The sequence below is a fragment of the Procambarus clarkii genome, chromosome 42 (genome assembly GCF_040958095.1).
Source record: "Procambarus clarkii isolate CNS0578487 chromosome 42, FALCON_Pclarkii_2.0, whole genome shotgun sequence".
NCBI classification, from domain to species: Eukaryota; Metazoa; Arthropoda; class Malacostraca; order Decapoda; family Cambaridae; genus Procambarus; species Procambarus clarkii.
In genome coordinates, this window is record NC_091191.1 from 10,499,924 (window position 1) to 10,519,182 (window position 19,259).

Consider the following 19,259-nt stretch of genomic DNA (forward strand, 5'->3'; position numbering starts at 1 on the left):
TGTTTCATTTTTCCTCCGTGGTCTGACATTGTCATATATATATATATATATATATATATATATATATATATATATATATATATATATATATATATATATATATATATATATATATATTGCATGGGACGGAGTCAAACTCTTGGTTGTCGTTCTCTTGGGTAAATCTACAAAACAGAGGAATGCATATAGACCACTTGGACAGGCTCGCTTCCTGCAGGTCGGCGTTCAATCCCCGACCGTCCAAGTGGTTGGGGCACCATTCCTTTCTCCCCGTCCCATCTCTAATCCTTATCCTGACCCCCTTCCCAGTGCTATATAGTCGTAATGGCTCGGCGTTTTCTCTTGATAGATCCCTTCCTTTCCCTTCAACTGTAAATTGAGGCCATATGATGTGTTCATATATTGTATTGACCTCAGTGCTTCCTGCAGTGAGGTCAATACTTCCTGAACACTGTGAAGGAGACAGTTATGTTCATGACCAAGGTGACGACCGCTCCCTAGTGCAGGTGGTCAGGTTTGGTCAATAATTGTTATTGATAGTCACTGGTGGTCAAGTTTGGTCAATAATTGTTATTGATAGTCACTGGTGGTCAGGTTTGGTCAATAATTGTTATTGATAGTCACTGGTGGTCAGGTTTGGTCAGTAATTGTTATTGATAGTCACTGGTGGTCAGGTTTGGTCAATAATTGTTACTGATAGTTACTGGTGGTCACAAATTATTTCTCATAGGCACTGGTAGGTTATTATGGTTGTGGTAGCCACTAGTGGTGAAGCATCTATGGTTGAACCAGGAGGCCTGGTCGACGACCGGGCCGCGGGGACGCTAAGCCCCGGAAGCACCTCAAGGTAACCTCAAGGTAGGAGTGTTCAATAACACATTCCACTACAATGTAGGTGATCAGATCTCTAACCCTGCCTATGTTAGGCAGGCAACGATGTTGGTATACTGGTTAGCACCGTAAGGGTACTACAATCACCTTCTGTGATTGTAGTAATGCAATAACTCACTACACTGTTATGATGTTTGCCAGATCTCAAACGCTGTCCATGGAGCACTGAAGACAATCTATTCATGTTGCTATCTATTGTATATGGTTGTCACGTCTGTGGTAGAAAATATACTGAAGAACTGGCTTAGTAGTGAACACCTGGCAGTTCATCACTGGCTTAGATGTGAACACTGGCAGTCCATCACTGGCTTAGATGTGAACACTGGGAGTTCATCACTGGCTTGGATGTGAACACTGGAAGAACATCACTGGCTTAGAGATGAACACTGTCAGTCCATCACTGGCTTAGAGTCGATCTGTACTTGCTAATTTCAGACCAGTGAAATGCATTTGGAGTTATTACTCCACTGTTTTACACAAACAAAGAATTAGTTCAATTAACGCGAATTCAATTATCTTTATATCAGCGTAATTACTAAATGAGGTTTACATTTGTCACATCACCTCGCCATGATTTGCCCTTCGTTTATCATGGTAAATGAAGCATTTCTCATTTATAACATTTGTTTACAGCCAATGATAATATATTTTCACACTAACACCGTATCTGGTAATTAAATAAGATCAACTCTAATTATTTATATCCTTTGTTTACAAATGTATAGAATATATAACTCGTTTTTCATAATCCTAAATTGCAATCATATTTAAAATAAATTTAATATTGAAATTTTGTTTATCTGTGCAATTTAATAATAGGCATAGTTTGTTGAGTCTTCGGTCTAAGGTCAAATGCAAATATTTGGGCTAGTGAGAGGTCATGACTTTCTAGTGAGAGGTCATGACTTTCTAGTGAGAGGTCATGACTTTCTAGTGAGAGGTCATGACTTTCTAGTGAGAGGTCATGACTTTCTAGTGAGAGGTCATGACTTTCTAGTGAGAGGTCATGGCTTTCTAGTGAGAGGTCATGACTTTCTAGTGAGAGGTCATGACTTTCTAGTGAGAGGTCATGACGTTCTAGTGAGAGGTCATGACTTTCTAGTGAGAGGTCATGACTTTCTAGTGAGAGGTCATGACTTTCTAGTGAGAGGTCATGACTTTCTAGTGAGAGGTCATGACTTTCTAGTGAGAGGTCATGACTTTCTAGTGAGAGGTCATGACTTTCTAGTGAGAGGTCATGACCTTCTAGTGAAAGGTCATGACCTTCCTGTCTCCTTATTCCTGGCCTTAGTGTCTTCTTCCTCCTCCCCCTTTTCCTTCTTTCTAAACATTTGCTTTATCCATTGCTTTCGTTCACCTGCTAATGCTTATCCCATCTCTGTTATTTATCCATGTCCTTCTACAGTTATTGGTCCCTCTCCTTCCGTTATTATATTCACATTTATATACGATTCTTATCTGTTTATTTCATTTACTCCTCCTTTCTCTATTTCTTCCTTCTCCTTTTTGTTCTCCTATATAATCTTGTTCTCCTCCATTTGTTATTTTCTTCCTCCTCCTTTATCTTCACATACGAATAAAAGAATAAAGGTAACTGCAGAAGACCTATTGCTTCATAAGATTATATTTAGTCTATATTATATAGGCTTTAAATACTCCAACGAGTACATTATATTACGTTATCCAGTAATTTCTTCCCATATCAACAACCCTATTTCAAAAACCAGTATTAACCCAGGTCTTTTCTGAATCTTAAAACTTGTGAAAGACGTCAGAAGTCACCGCAGAAGTGGGTCGGTGCGTCTGATTGAGGTAACAACATAAAATAATTGACAATAAGGAGAAGTCAGTAACGGGAAACAGATTTGCCTTAGAGCCGATCAGGCTCTAAGCCAGATCGGCTCTAAGCCTCCTTCCTGCTTCTTGCTGACTTCCGATGAAGTCAGCAACGGAAACAGGTACTTCAAGTGTGTCTTGACAACCTTGAAGCAACGGGAACAGACATGACGCCCCTCCAAGTGTGTCTTTGACAACCTTGACGCAACGGAAACAGGCATGACGCCCCTCCAAGTGTGTCTTTGACAACCTTGAAGCAACGGAAACAGGCATGACGCCCTCCAAGTGTATCTTGACAACCTTGAAGTAACGGAAACAGGCATGACGCCCTTCAAGTCTGTCTTGACAACCTTGACAATTCCCCCCTTGATTGTCCTGCTTCTCCTACCACTGCTGCAGTTATACCGCTTCTTAACCTAGCGGTTTGAGGGGGGTATGGAGGTGGCTTCTACTACCCCCTTCTGTCAGGGCGTTACGTGGCTACTGGTGGAACGTTCGGGGTGTTGGCTTCTACCTCTTTAAAATCATTTGCGTTTCCAACTTCCACTTATATTCTGTTTTGGTATTTTTCTCTCATTTTAAAGAGGCTGTCCTTGTCTATCTTGTCTATTCCACTCGGTATCTTTTATGGAGGGATTATGTCCTCCCCCTCTCCTCATCCTTCCTTCTCTTCCACTTCCTGCTCCTCCTGCTCCTCCATCTCCTCCTCCTCCTCCTCACCATTCGCAGCCTAACTTCCGAGGTACTGTATCACTCTTGAAACTTCGTAATTATAGCTTCGAGAAACACGGCCGCCACAATTAACGGGTAACAAGTTACCTCGCGACGGTAAACTCGCTGTGCGATATATCTTAAACACCCGCGACTCTAGGCTCGCCTTGCGCTCTATACTAAACACCTGCGACTCTAGGCTCGCCATGCGCTCTATACTAAGCACCTGTGCGCACCACCGCCGCTGTTCTCAAACATCATCCTCGTCTAGAGCTTCCCACACCTGCCCTGAACCCCATAGAGTCCCACTTAAGAGGCTACAGGTTATTCAGGCTCTCCTAACCCCCCCCCCCACTGAATCGGGACACATGTATCCTGTATCAGGTGCGGCTTACTGGAGGGCGCGCTGTATCCGAATTTCATTTTGTGTTTACAGCGTCGCCTGGTTGCTCAACCGTAGCATTATGGTCTGTATTGCAAATTATGTTGCGTTCCAATACTTCGTGTAATGTAAATATTAAAGCCAATGTGTATTTTTGCTCATTCAGTACTGGGGGAGGGGGGGGGGGGGGTATGTGTGTGTGTGATGCGACCCTTTGATGCCGGGTGGTGAGGAATGGTGAGTTATATTGATGGTGATAGTGAGCAGAGGTATGGTGAGTGATAGTGTGTAGTAGTATGGTGAGTAATAGTAGAGGTGTGGTGAGTGATAGTGAGCAGAGGTATGGTGAGTGGTAGTGTGTAGTAGTATGGTGAGTAATAGTAGAGGTGTGGTGAGTGATAGTGAGCAGAGGTATGGTGAGTGGTAGTGAGTAGAGGTATGGTGAGTGATAGTGAGCAGAGGTATGGTGAGTGGTAGTGAGTAGAGGTATGGTGAGTGATAGTGAGCAGAGGTATGGTGAGTGATAGTGAGTAGTAGTATGGTGAGTAATAATAGAGGTGTGGTGAGTGATAGTGAGTAGTAGTATGATGAGTAATAGTGAGTAGAGGTATGGTGAGTGATAGTGAGTAGAGGTATGGTGAATCATAGAGTAGAGGTATGGCGAGAGATAGTGAGTAGAGGTATGGTGAGTGATAGTGAGCAGAGGTATGGTGAGTGATAGTGAGTAGTAGTATGGTGAGTAATAGTAGAGGTGTGGTGAGTGATAGTGAGTAGTAGTATGATGAGTAATAGTGAGTAGAGGTATGGTGAGTGATAGTGAGTAGAGGTATGGTGAATCATAGAGTAGAGGTATGGCGAGTGATAGTGAGTAGAGGTATGGTGAGTGATAGTGAGTATTGGTATGGTGAGTGATAGTGAGTAGAGGTATGGTGAGTGATAGTAAGTAGAGGTATGGTGAGTGATAGTGAGTAGAGGTATGGCGAGTGATAGTGAGTAGAGGTGTGGTGAGTGATAGTGAGCAGAGGTATGGTGAGTGATAGTGAGTAGAGGTATGGTGAATCATAGAGGTATGGTGAGTGATAGTGAGTAGAGGTATGGTGAGTGATAGTAAGTAGAGGTATGGTGAGTGATAGTGAGTAGAGGTATGGCGAGTGATAATGAGTAGAGATATGGTGAGTAGAGGTATGGTGAGTGATAGTAGTAGTAGTAGTATGGTGAGTGATAGTGAGCGGATGTATGATGAGTGATAGTAGTAGTAGTAGTATGGTGAGTGATAGTGAGCGGATGTATGATGAGTGATAGTGACTGGCGAACCATAAGTGTTGGGTGATGGTCAGAGTTATTGATGAGTAGATGAATGGTGAGCATTCATCTGTTTCATCTCCCTCGAATGGACGAGGGAGATGAAACAGAGGAACGCGATGGTGAGCGCGTGGATGGTGACCTGGAGCAGCCAAAAATGGTGACATTATGGTGAAAGGTGTGTGGGTTGAGGGTGTGAGTTAAGCCTGTTGTGTTGCGTCTCGTTAATCCCGTGTTGCGTCTCATTAATCCCGTGTTGCGTCTCATTAATCCTGTGTTGCGTCTTGTTAATCCCGTGTTGCGTCTCGTTAATCCCGTGTTGCGTCTCATTAATCCCGTGTTGCGTCTCATTAATCCTGTGTTGCGTCTTGTTAATCCTGTGTTGTGTCTCGTTAATCCTGTGTTGCGTCTCGTTAATCCCGTGTTGCGTCTCATTAATCCCGTGTTGCGTCTCGTTAATCCTGTGTTGCGTCGCGTTAATCCCGTGTTGCGTCTCATTAATCCCGTGTTGCGTCTCGTTAATCCCGTGTTGCGTCTCGTTAATCCTGTGTTGCGTCGCGTTAATCCCGTGTTGCGTCTCATTAATCCCGTGTTGCGTCTCGTTAATCCTGTGTTGTGTCTCGTTAATCCTGTGTTGCGTCTCGTTAATCCCGTGTTGCGTCTCATTAATCCTGTGTTGCTTCTCATTAATCCCGTGTTGCGTCTCGTTAATCCCGTGTTGCGTCTCGTTAATCCTGTGTTGCGTCTCGTTAATCCTGTGTTGCGTCTCGTTAATCCTGTGTTGCGTCTCGTTAATCCTGTGTTGCATCTCGTTAATCCTGTGTTGCGTCTCGTTAATCCTGTGTTGCGTCTCGTTAATCCCGTGTTGCGTCTCGTTAATCCTGTGTTGTGTCTCGTTAATCCTGTGTTGCGTCTCGTTAATCCCGTGTTGCGCCTCATTAATCCTGTGTTGCGTCTCATTAATCCCGTGTTGCGTCTCGTTAATCCCGTGTTGCGTCTCGTTAATCCTGTGTTGCGTCTCGTTAATCCTGTGTTGCGTCTCGTTAATCCTGTGTTGCGTCTCGTTAATCCTGTGTTGCGTCTCGTTAATCCTGTGTTGCGTCTCGTTAATCCCGTGTTGCGTCTCATTAATCCTGTGTTGCGTCTCATTAAACTTCCCCACATACTATATATGATGATGTACGTACATATATATGTACGTATATATGATGATGTATGTTTTGAGTTATAATGTAGCGTATATGTAGTAAATCTTTCCTGTATGATACTAGGTATAAGCAGGCCTAGCTTCTGTAGGCCACTTAGACGGTCGGGGATTGAACGCCGACCTGCATGAAGGGAGGACCGTCGGTCTACCGTTCAACCCAAGTGGTTGGGCCCGGGGGGTGGGGGTGAGGACTACCAGTAGTTTCTGTAGGCCAATCTTTGGGGTTTTTAATAGAAGTCACGTTTGTGTCACGTAAGCTTGCTCGGACATGCTCACACACCTGCACACACACATCTTACACACCTGCTGCGGGACCAAAGAGCCAAAGCTCAACCCCCGTAAGCACAACTAGATGAGTACATATTGCTGCATGTATACAAACTCATGGCTCCCTACTGTACTATACATATGGCTGCACGTATACACAATATACAAGACACATGTGGCTTCAAATATGCAGACTTCACTCCACCACAAACCCCCAGTCTCCGTTGTTCCTTAGGGAGCCCTGACTCAGGAGTTGGCTACATTAAGTCCTTCCTGACGAGAAGTTTAATCTTAATCTCTATCATATGTTGTGAGGAACTGCACAGTCTATCACTTGTTGTCGAGCAGCTGAATCAGCAGGGCCTAGTGTCGAGCAGCTAGGTCAGTAGGGCCTAGTGTCGAGCAGCTAGGTCAGCAGGGCCTAGTGTCGAGCAGCTAGGTCAGGAGGGCCTAGTGTCGAGCAGCAAGGTCAGTAGGGCCTAGTGTCGAGCAGCTAAGTCAGCAGTGCCTAGTATCGAGCAGCTAGGTCAGTAGGGCCTAGTGTCGAGCAGCTAGGTCAGTAGGGCCTAGTGTCGAGCAGCTAGGTCAGCAGGGCCTAGTGTCGAGCAGTTAGGTCAGGAGGGCCTAGTGTCGAGCAGCTAGGACAGTAGGGCCTAGTGTCGAGCAGCTGTGTCAGCAGGGCCTAGTATCGAGCAGCTAGGTCAGCAGGGCCTAGTGTCGAGCAGCTGTGTCAGCAGGGCCTAGTATCGAGCAGCTAGGTCAGCAGGGCCTAGTGTCGAGCAGCTAAGTCAGCAGGGCCTAGTGTCGAGCAGCTGTGTCAGCAGGGCCTAGTATCGAGCAGCTAGGTCAGCAGGGCCTAGTGTCGAGCAGCTGTGTCAGTAGGGCCTAGTATCGAGCAGCTAGGTCAGCAGGGCCTAGTGTCGAGCAGCTAAGTCAGCAGGGCCTAGTGTCGAGCAGCTGTGTCAGCAGGGCCTAGTATCGAGCAGCTAGGTCAGCAGGGCCTAGTGTCGAGCAGCTAAGTCAGCAGTGCCTAGTGTCGAGCAGCTAAGTCAGCAGGGCCTAGTGTCGAGCAGCTAGGTCAGCAGGGCCTGTGTCGAGCAGCTAAGTCAGCAGGGCCTAGTGTCGAGCAGCTAAGTCAGCAGGGCCTAGTGTCGAGCAGCTAAGTCAGCAGGGCCTAGTGTCGAGCAGCTAGGTCAGCAGGGCCTGTGTCGAGCAGCTAAGTCAGCAGGGCCTAGTGTCGAGCAGCTAAGTCAGCAGGGCCTAGTGTCGAGCAGCTAAGTCAGCAGGGCCTAGTATCGAGCAGCTAAGTCAGCAGTGCCTAGTGTCGAGCAGCTAAGTCAGCAGTGCCCAGTGTCGAGCAGCTAAGTCAGCAGTGCCTAGTGTCGAGCAGCTAAGTCAGCAGTGCCCAGTGTCGAGCAGCTAAGTCAGCAGTGCCTAGTATCGAGCAGCTAAGTCAGCAGTGCCCAGTGTCGAGCAGCTAAGTCAGCAGTGCCTAGTATCGAGCAGCTAAGTCAGCAGGGCCTGTGTCGAGCAGCTAAGTCAGCAGTGCCTAGTGTCGAGCAGCTAAGTCAGCAGTGCCTAGTATCGAGCAGCTAAGTCAGCAGGGCCTAGTGTCGAGCAGCTAAGTCAGCAGTGCCTAGTATCGAGCAGCTAAGTCAGCAGTGCCTAGTATCGAGCAGCTAAGTCAGCAGTGCCTAGTATCGAGCAGCTGTGTCAGCAGTGCCTAGTATCGAGCAGCTAGGTCAGCAGTGCCTAGTGTCGAGCAGCTAGGTCAGCAGGGCCTAGTATCGAGCAGCTAGGTCAGCAGGGCCTAGTGTCGAGCAGCTAGGTCAGCAGGGCCTAGTGTCGAGCAGCTAGGTCAGCAGGGCCTAGTGTCGAGCAGCTAGGTCAGCAGGGCCTGTGTCGAGCAGCTAGGTCAGCAGGGCCTAGTGTCGAGCAGCTAGGTCAGCAGGGCCTGTGTCGAGCAGCTAAGTCAGCAGGGCCTAGTGTCGAGCAGCTGTGTCAGCAGGGCCTAGTATCGAGCAGCTAAGTCAGCAGGGCCTAGTGTCGAGCAGCTAGGTCAGCAGGGCCTAGTGTCGAGCAGCTAGGTCAGCAGGGCCTGTGTCGAGCAGCTAGGTCAGCAGGGCCTAGTGTCGAGCAGCTGTGTCAGCAGGGCCTAGTATCGAGCAGCTAAGTCAGCAGGGCCTAGTGTCGAGCAGCTAGGTCAGCAGGGCCTAGTGTCGAGCAGCTAGGTCAGCAGGGCCTAGTGTCGAGCAGCTAGGTCAGCAGGGCCTAGTGTCGAGCAGCTAGGTCAGCAGGGCCTGTGTCGAGCAGCTAGGTCAGCAGGGCCTAGTGTCGAGCAGCTAGGTCAGCAGGGCCTGTGTCGAGCAGCTAAGTCAGCAGGGCCTAGTGTCGAGCAGCTGTGTCAGCAGGGCCTAGTATCGAGCAGCTAGGTCAGCAGGGCCTAGTGTCGAGCAGCTAAGTCAGCAGGGCCTAGTGTCGAGCAGCTAGGTCAGCAGTGCCTAGTGTCGTGCATGCTGGATGATGATTGACATATACCATTTTTTCGGCATATTATTAAATGTTTTTTGCAAAATAAATATAGTTATGTGAGGTAATTGAGAGAGAGTGAACGATTGCTATGGTCAAAGCGACGATGTTTACATTAAGCTGTGTGTAGTGATTGAATGGGGTCGTTATATAGGATAGTCGTGTGTGGTCACTACAGCCAGTAGTGGTCGTCCTATAGGTGAGTCGTGTGTGGTCACTACAGCCAGTAGTGGTCGTCATATAGGAGAGTCGTGTGTGGTCACTACAGCCAGTAGTGGTCGTCCTATAGGTGAGTCGTGTGTGGTCACTACAGCCAGTAGTGGTCGTCATATAGGTGAGTCGTGTGTGGTCACTACAGCCAGTAGTGGTCGTCCTATAGGTGAGTCGTGTGTGGTCACTACAGCCAGTAGTGGTCGTCATATAGGAGAGTCGTGTGTGGTCACTATAGCCTGTAGTGGTCGTCATATAGGAGAGTCGTCTGTGGTCACTACAGCCAGTAGTGGTCGTCATATAGGAGAGTCGTGTGTGGTCACTACAGCCAGTAGTGGTCGTCATATAGGAGAGTCGTGTGTAGTCACTACAGCCAGTAGTGGTCGTCATATAGGTGAGTCGTGTGTGGTCACTACAGCCAGTAGTGGTCGTCATATAGGTGAGTCGTGTGTGGTCACTACAGCCAGTAGTGGTCGTCATATAGGAGAGTCGTGTGTGGTCACTACAGCCAGTAGTGGTCGTCATATAGGAGAGTCGTGTGTGGTCACTACAGCTAGTAGTGGTCGTCATATAGGAGAGTCGTGTGTGGTCACTATAGCCTGTAGTGGTCGTCATATAGGAGAGTCGTGTGTGGTCACTACAGCCAGTAGTGGTCGTCATATAGGAGAGTCGTGTGTGGTCACTACAGCCAGTAGTGGTCGTCATATAGGAGAGTCGTGTGTGGTCACTACAGCCAGTAGTGGTCGTCATATAGGAGAGTCGTGTGTGGTCACTACAGCCAGTAGTGGTCGTCATATAGGTGAGTCGTGTGTGGTCACTACAGCCAGTAGTGGTCGTCATATAGGAGAGTCGTGTGTGGTCACTACAGCCAGTAGTGGTCGTCATATAGGTGAGTCGTGTGTGGTCACTACTGCCAGTAGTGGTCGTCATATAGGTGAGTCGTCTGTGGTCACTACAGCCAGTAGTGGTCGTCATATAGGAGAGTCGTGTGTGGTCACTACAACTAGTGAGACGTTATAGACACCAGAGGGCGAGGGTCCGCCTCGCTCCCTGCACAATATGTAGCTTGTACTACATATGCGATAAACAGTTTAATAATGTATACAATAAACTAAGTAACTAGCTTATCAATATTGTAAATTCGTTACTTAAATGAATTTTGAGGATCAGTTCCTTAGCCCAATATGTGCCTCAGTAACCATTTTTCACTATGCCCAGCATGGGTATGGGGTCCATTACCGTCTACAGGATGGGTATGGGGTCCACTACCGTCCACAGGATGGGTATGGGGGTCCACTACCGTCCACAGGATGGGTATGGGGTCCACTACCGTCCACAGGATGGATATGGGGTCCACTACCGTCCACAGGATGGGTATGGGGCCCACTACCACCCACAGGATGGGTATGGGGTCCACTACCGCCCACAGGATGGGTATGGGGCCCACTACCACCCACAGGATGGGTATGGGGTCCACTACCACCCACAGGATGGGTATGGGGCCCACTACCACCCACAGGATGGGTATGGGGCCCACTACCACCCACAGGATGGGTATGGGGTCCACTACCGTCCACAGGATGGATATGGGGTCCACTACCGTCCACAGGATGGGTATGGGGTCCACTACCGTCCACAGGATGGGTATGGGGTCCATCATAATTGACCTAAATCATAGTATTTGAGAAAATAATGTACGTTGATTCCTTGCCTTTGAGGCTCGCAAAAGTATTTTGCAAAATTGAATAAAATAAAATAATGATGTGTATGTGTGCAGACGACGAATCATAATACCGTGGCTGAAGATATGACGTCGAAACATCACATCTAAAGATGAGAAGACGACGATGTTTCGGTCCGTCCAGGACCATTATCAAGTCCTATGTGAATAACAATAAATGTACAATGATATAAGGGAAGCCAAAAATGTTAAGCCAGTGGCAACGACTTGAAACTAGACTTACCCTGCGTCTTAAGGGGAGCAACAACATCTTATGCAACCTTAATTGCCTCTAAATTACCTTTTTTTTATTGCTGTAGATATATTTTTCTCTGACATTAATAACGTGATTGAATGTCATCTTAAAATTGATGTAATTAATGATGCGATAGTGTAGAAGAGATAGAGAAGAAACTGAGGAGACTCGAGATCTTCTCTTCAATATTCTCACTAATTAAGGAATTGGTATTTTGATCTTGTCTCCGCCCTTATCGATGACGGTAACAAGTCCTGGCTGCTGGTTAAGCTCGAATGATAAGAAATCATTCTCGTGGTTTTTAAAAGTTACATCGTTAGGAAAGGCAGAGGGAAGTGTGGAGGGGGAGGGGTGGAGTGGAAAAGGGGGGGTGGATGTCAGGATGAAAGGGAAAGGGAGCTAGGGGAAGAGGAAGTGTAGCAGGATGTAGAGGGAGGAGAGAGAGACGGGTGTACATGCCCACGAGGCAAGTTTGGGGGACATGCCGCATGGGAAGTTTGGCAGTGTGGAAGTAATAGAGGAGGGAGATGGTGCGTTACCCCGAGGACGTGGTGGGGGACGAGGTGTGGGGGGAATTAGTCGTGGTGGGGACGAGTTGTGGGGGAGATAGTCGTGGTGGGGGACGAGTTGTGGGGGAGATAGTCGTGGTGGGGGACGAGTTGTGGGGAGATAGTCGTGGTGGGGGGACGAGTTGTGGGGAGATAGTCGTGGTAGGGGACGAGGTGTGGGGGAAGATAGTCGTGGTGGGGGACGAGGTGTGGGGGAAATAGACGTGGTGGGGGACGAGGTGTGGGGGAGATAGTCGTGGTGGGGGACGAGGTGTGGGGGAAGATAGTCGTGGTGGGGGACGAGTTGTGGGGGAGATAGTCGTGGTGGGGGACGAGTTGTGGGGGAGATAGTCGTGGTGGGGGACGAGTTGTGGGGAGATAGTCGTGGTGGGGGGACGAGTTGTGGGGAGATAGTCGTGGTAGGGGACGAGGTGTGGGGGAGATAGTCGTGGTGGGGGACGAGGTGTGGGGGAAGATAGTCGTGGTAGGGGACGAGGTGTGGGGGAAGATAGTCGTGGTGGGGGACGAGGTGTGGGGGAGATAGACGTGGTGGGGGACGAGGTGTGGGGGAGATAGTCGTGGTGGGGGAAACACACTGGAACTGGAGCGGAGTGAGAGAAGGGACAGAGGGATGGAGGAATGCACGTGGAGTGAACATAACCTTAGAGGATGGGGAGGAAGATCTGGGCGTGTAAGAAAGACTTCTCGTGGAAGAGCTGAAGACTTGAGTTTTACGGCGCCGACGCCTGAACACAAGTGTGAGGAAAGTCACAAAGTTTTTCTTATGGTCGTAATGAGGGAATCTCTAAATGTTACTTTTTCTTGACTATTCTTCTTATGCTAAAACCTCTCCTAGCCTTATTTTTTTTACCCTCCATCACACATGCCTCAGCCTCTCAGTGTACACCATCTTCACTTGCACCATCTTCGCTTACACCATCCTCACTTCACCATCCTCACTTCACCATCCTCACTTCACCATCCTCACTTCACCATCCTCACTTCACCATCCTCACTTCACCATCCTCACTTCACCATCCTCACTTACACCATCCTAACTTACACCATCCTCACACCATGCTAACCTCACCTCGACATACCTTTCCCTTTTGTCCCGGCATTTTATGGATGTTCTCCCTGCGTCTGCATTTTTGTGGGATATACTCCAGCAGTATAAAGTTTTCATAGTCCATCTTGGGTCTCAACGTGTTGGAGTGTGGCGGATCATTTTAAGACTATGGTAATGTCCGGCTGGGAAGGAGTCATGATGGTGGACGAGACGGATCTCTCAGCATGTTTTTCTCAGCTAAAAATTGAAGGAAGTGAGATGAGTTGGGTGTGGGCGAGGAACTTTCCTGTCGGAACCACAAGGGTAGTTAGGGGGAGATCAGTACAAGCAATCCCAGAACTCCGGACGAAACAAGAGAGTCATGTGATTCTGTGATGTCAGGGTAACCTGCCAAGGTGTTGCAACCCGTTCTCGCACTTTCGTACAGTCAATATTGACTTATTAAATAAGTGCATATGTGACATACTAATTTATTGTGAATATTTTAGTTTACCTTGAAAAGCTTCATAGAATACTTATCTTAACATACTAAGAAGGTTAGGTAAGGTCGGTGTTTTCTATGAAGCTTTTCCAGGTAAACTAAAATATTCACAATAAATTAGTATGCCACATATGCATTTATTTAATAAGTCAATATTGACAAAAAGAAAGTGCGAGAACGGGTTGCAAGGTGAGTCGAGTCCCTGGTGGCCAAACCAGTGTCAAAAAAGACGCGTCGTTCTCTCTGTTGCAGAAGCTGCAACGGTATTAAAGTTAATGTCTGGTGAAACATGGAGCAACCCTCCCCCCCCCCCCCCCCGACAATCTTCTAGATTCATTGGATTGAAATTGAAACAATTGAGAGCCATGATGGCAAGGAGCCTCAGGTTCCAGTGAACGAGGAAATACGTTAGAGAGTCTGCCAATGTATCCAGGAATTACCTCTGACGCAAGACTGACGTGATTTCTATAGAGGCATTTTGGGTTTTAGAGATGAAACGGTTTCGCGCCAATGTTGTGTCAGTCGGTGAGGGAGAGAGAGAGAATCTCTCAGGGAGGACAAGTTACAGTTTGTGGAGATGGAAAGCTGAGACGAAACTGACAGAACTTTTACTCATAACTCATGATTTAGGAAAGCATACTGGGACCCTCAAAGATAATTAACGAGAATTGAGGTAACTCACAAGGCCAAGATGGAAGCCCAGAGGTTGCCAGAGAAGGGTAACAGAGACTGAGATCAGGAAGGTAAAGAATCGAACCAAGCAGAGAAGCCAGAAGAGTAGATTAGAAAGTCAGTAGAAGGACGATAAAGGGAGACAATAACAGAAGAACAGACTAGGAAGGGCGGTAGCCTCTGGCAGAATAGGAAGCTACATGTCCCCAATAAACTTGCCAGTAAAACCAAGCGAATTAAAGACAGGTGCTGCAATTGGAGACAAACAAAGGTTGGATGATAAGAAGCATGAACCCACTAATGCAGCCGCTACGGAGCCCAGAATTCGAGAGGAAAAACAGATTTAAGAATCGCTGACTGAAATACTAAAGTGTGTTAAATGAGGAATCCTGAGGCTACAATGAAGAGAAACATGTCTGCAGAGCTGCCAACGGCCAAAGGAGGAAGGAATACATTTCCATCAGTTTTGCGTGATGGACAATTGCAAAGTTGGCCGAGAATTGTGGGGCAAGTGTGTGGTGGAGAGGTTTACTGACCAGCCTCAAGATGTGTGCAGCACACACCCACAAAGGAGGAGTGCCAGAACGACGTTACGGTGAAATAGATGGTGTTAGGGGGCTTTCCCGAGCGCTAGCGGCTCTAATTTAATACCACTGTGAAAACGGCCAATAGCTAGAGAGTGCGAGAAGTTTGACAAGTGCTGTTATTCTGAGGCAATGGACAAACTCGAGCACTTAATAGTGTTGGTGATGCGAGAGCAGTGTGAGAAGTGTGTGGTATATATATTGGAAGGTTAAATGCCTGTTGAGAGAGACTGTACCAAGGTGACTAGAGATGCTGAAATAAATATACTGAAATCATGCTGATTACAGTACATTTATGGCATCCATGGCATCCCACGGGTGGCCAGAGGTCATGGAAGACCACTTAAGATTCAATACAGTAAAGGGCACTCGCAGCAGCTGCGTCTCGGACCTCTTTCTTGCAGATGTAAGAAAAAAGATTTACTTCTCTGCCTCTCTGGTGACTATCTTCACAAAGCCACGAAGTTCTTGTCTACAAGAACAGCATGTTGCAAATGCACAAGACTTGTCAACACTTGTCAACACACGGCGTGTTGCTGACGGTACGAGGCGAGCAGGAATCGAAACGTCTCTGAATTATTATAGAGTTGAGGAGAGTGATTAACCTTATAATTGAAAACCCCGCTCATAGTTACGTCACAACGTAATGACTATAGTGAGCTGTGACCTGCTGTGACCTCACTTGCTGACGATAATGGGCCATTGGTACCAATTTCAGTTATTTTGTTAAAGTAATTATGGTTCAGTTTGACAATATTGTGTTCATGAAGCTGGTGAAAGAGTTCACACAACCTACATATTCGGAGGCATAATATGTTAATTACACACAGAACTCACACTAACGTCATGTACCCCGATGTGAACAAATTTGATTTTGATGTGAACAAACCCCTCCCCCCCCCCTTGTGGTTTTGTTCATAATATGTTAGTGTCGTGTTTACGCTCTCATTATTGTTTAGAAGGACAAACATAAGTTTAAGTCCAGGAGAAGTTAAGTTTAGTTAATGTCCTGCCTTCTTTCTAAGATTCGCAACTTGCTAAGAAAGCAAAGTAGAAATAGTATGATTTGTGATCTTTAAGTATTTAAAGTAATGTTTGGGTACTTTTCAATGCTAACTTAGAAGGTTAGAGAAGATAAGGGGGGGGGGGGGGGGTTGAGAGGACTACTGATAATTTGGGGAGTTATTTTCAACCACACTGACTGCTCAGTAAAACATCAGCCTCGCTCCTTGAAAGACCATCGTTCGAGCCCCGATAGTCTTAAGTGGTTGAGCATCGTTCCTTCAGCCCGTGCTCACACCCTAGCTCCTTGTCCTCACATCACTTACAAGTGCCATATAGCAATACTGGCGAAGTGCTTACAACCTGATCATTATTTGATCACAGATGTTCTCCATGAACTCTGCGCAGGTGTTATCCATGAACTCTGCGCAGGTGTTCTCAAGATTCGCGACTTGATGCTGAATGCTACGTCTTTATATACTCGTGTTGTAAGTTGCACATTACCTTGTTGCGTGTCTGCAACAGCTAGTCCAGATACACCGGGGAGTGAACCACACATTACCTGAATTTATGGTTCACTGAGCCCACTGTGAGAGCCCACAGTGTGAGCCCACTGTGTGAGCCCACAGTGTGAGCTCAGTGTTTACAGTGAGCGCTGGACCCGGAAGGCGCGTCATAAATCCTATCAAGAAATATAAAGACAAGAAATATAAATATAAAGAAAAATATAGTTGTGTATAATATAGAATATAGAATATAGTCACAACTATATTCTACCCACCTCAAGACTCCGCTCCAATATAGAAGCATCAAGAAATATGGACCAATAGGCTTTCTACAAACACTTCTATTCAATATCCATTGTTTCGTGTTCTGTCTTGTGTTGATACTTTTAATACCCTATTAATATCCTCTAATGCCACATCATCCTTCCCACCTCACTCAAATGTAATGCCACATCACCCTTCCCACCTCACTCAAAAGTAGATATAAAATCAGGGAAATGCAAGTTCTAATCAGTTGTGTATTTGTGAAGTCTTTGAAAATGTAATAAGTTTTACGAAACGCGCCCGTGTCGCGTCAGACTAGAAATAAAAATGAATTTTGGAGAAGTGATTTTTGATTTACCTCCAACAGTGAAGCATAATGTACGAAAGATTGAGAAAATTCGTGTTAGAATTATTAATCTTACTTTTTCGGTCATATTTAATAAAATATGTCTACAGGAAAGACTGCTACCAAAATATACTAATATATATATATATATATATATATATATATATATATATATATATATATATATATATATATATATATATATATATATATATATATATATAGTTAGAGTTATTATAAATTATATATATATATATATATATATATATATATATATATATATATATATATATATATATATATATATATATATATATGAAACATATATATATATATATATATATATATATATATATATATATATATATATATATATATATATATATATATATATATATATATGTTTCATTGAATATGACCGCATATTCTGTATTTATTATTTTCTGGTTTAGGGCTTCTATCCCTCTAACTATTTTCTTAGCATCAGGGCTTAATTGAAATAGGAGTTCTCCAAAACTCATTTTCGTACTTTTAAGGTGAAGAAAAGAAGTGATTTACTATAGAGTGTATTACACTTATTTGTATAATTTGCACGACGTTTCGAACCTCCACGGTTCATTCTCAAGTGAACAGATCTTACAATACTAGTTGATTTTATACCCGCATTAGGTCAGGTGATAATACAATGAAGGTGAAAACATGGGGGGATACATAAGGGATAAACATAGGGGCTGCAGAAGGCTTATTGGCCCATACGAGGCATCTCCTATCTAAACACAAAGATTAATCCAGTGTAATTGGCCTGTTATGTTGGACATTGTCTTCTGTGTTGGCATCGATATGTTCTTGTCTTGTCCTTACTCTCTTGTCCTTACTCCCTAAACCAGAAAATAATAAATACAGAATATGCGGTCATATTCAATGAAACATGTTTGAAAGAAAACCTGCTGCCAGTATACACCAATATATATATATATATATATATATATATATATATATATATATATATATATATATATATATATATATATATATATATATATATATATATGAATATATATATATATATATATATATATATATATATATATATATATATATATATATATATATATATATATATGTATATATATATATATATATATATATATATATATATATATATATATATATATATATATATATATATATATATATCCTCTCTCTCTCTCTCTCTCTCTCTCTCTCTCTCTCTCTCTCTCTCTCTCTCTTTCTCTCTCTCTCTTTCTCTCTCTTTCTCTCTCTTTCTCTCTCTTTCTCTCTCTCTCTCTCTCTCTCTTTCTCTCTCTCTCTCTCTCTCTCTCTCTCTCTCTCTCTCTCTCTCTCTCTCTCTCTCTCTCTCTCTCTCTCTCTCTCTCTCTCTCTCTCTCACTTTCGAAAACACTTCAAATAACTTGCAAAGACACTCAATAGACTTAAGAAAACACACTCTTGATATCACTCAATCGGCAGATAACTACATCCGGACTCGAGATTATAATTTGTAATTATAGCTCTGCACGACCAAGTCACGAATGCGGTTTTCATCCATATTTATTTAACTCTAGCCAAATCAGTTCAAAAAGTAATTTAAATATCAAACCTCCGGCCTCTGACATGTCAGAAAGATAAATGACTGTACTAGGTCAGTGAGTTAAATTGCGATATAACTGGCGGTATATTTTTTTTAGTGGATTTTGTTTTTAAATCAAAGGGTTATATACATCTGATTTTTTTTTATAAATGCACTCCGATCTATCCTAGCCTTCCCCACTTTTCCATCAGCCACTGTTCTGTTCCCAAGGTCATGTCACACTGTTCCATCTTGTGCTATTCCATTACCAGCTTACGTACACCCTTGACTATTCCATCTCTTCTAGTCATCTATTCTTTTCCATCCAAGTCACTCTCCCATGCCGGTGAAGTTATTGTTTTAACGGGTTGTTCGACGCCTTAGAAAACGGGACGTAATAGAGGAGAGGACAGACTGAGCTAAACAAGGTTTGTGAGCTTCTATCGCTCCGCTGTACCTCTTAACTCTCGTGGTGAATAGCCTCTCACACTTCCCGTCTCCGCTCCTTTCAACTTTGTCGTCCCATCCCCCCGTCCCGTCTCTCAGTCTCCTATCCCCTTCCCTCTGTTCCCGCAAACTCTACACTGTCCTCTGCTATCCCTTAAACCGTCTCTCTCATCCCATTTCTTCTAGTCACTCTCCCATTTCCATTACATATTCCACACTTTCCCTATTCCTCATTCTTCCTAGACCCCCCATTATCATATCACCCCATTCTCCCATCCCTCACTCTCCCTTCACCCCATTCTTCCCCATCCCTCACTCTCCCTTCACCCCATTCTTCCCCATCCCTCACTCTCCCTTCACCCCATTCTTCCCCATCCCTCACATAAATTTCCAACAAAAGAAAGACCATTTATATTTTGGGCAAATAGTTAAGCATAT

General features: G+C 45.1%; 2 protein-coding genes across 4 annotated transcripts in view; both read left to right on the forward strand.

The window, feature by feature from the left end:
- LOC123770378 (putative neural-cadherin 2) overlaps positions 1-19,259 on the forward strand; it is a 460,439-nt gene that overhangs the window by 123,856 nt on the left and 317,324 nt on the right. The gene's annotated exons all lie outside the window — the stretch shown is intronic.
- Positions 5,211-10,355, forward strand: LOC138373366 (uncharacterized). The gene is made up of 2 exons (XM_069339563.1): positions 5,211-5,244; positions 9,349-10,355. Exons 1-2 carry the CDS (start codon positions 5,211-5,213, stop codon positions 10,353-10,355), a joined length of 1,041 nt encoding a protein of 346 aa, XP_069195664.1.

Bases quoted from the DNA above. Each gene is read 5' to 3' on its own strand.
- LOC138373366 (XM_069339563.1), top strand. From the start codon at position 5,211: ATGGACGAGGGAGATGAAACAGAGGAACGCGATG. The intron at 5,245-9,348 runs GTGAGCGCGTGG...TGGTCACTACAG, and splicing joins TGAAACAGAGGAACGCGATG to CCAGTAGTGGTCGTCATATA.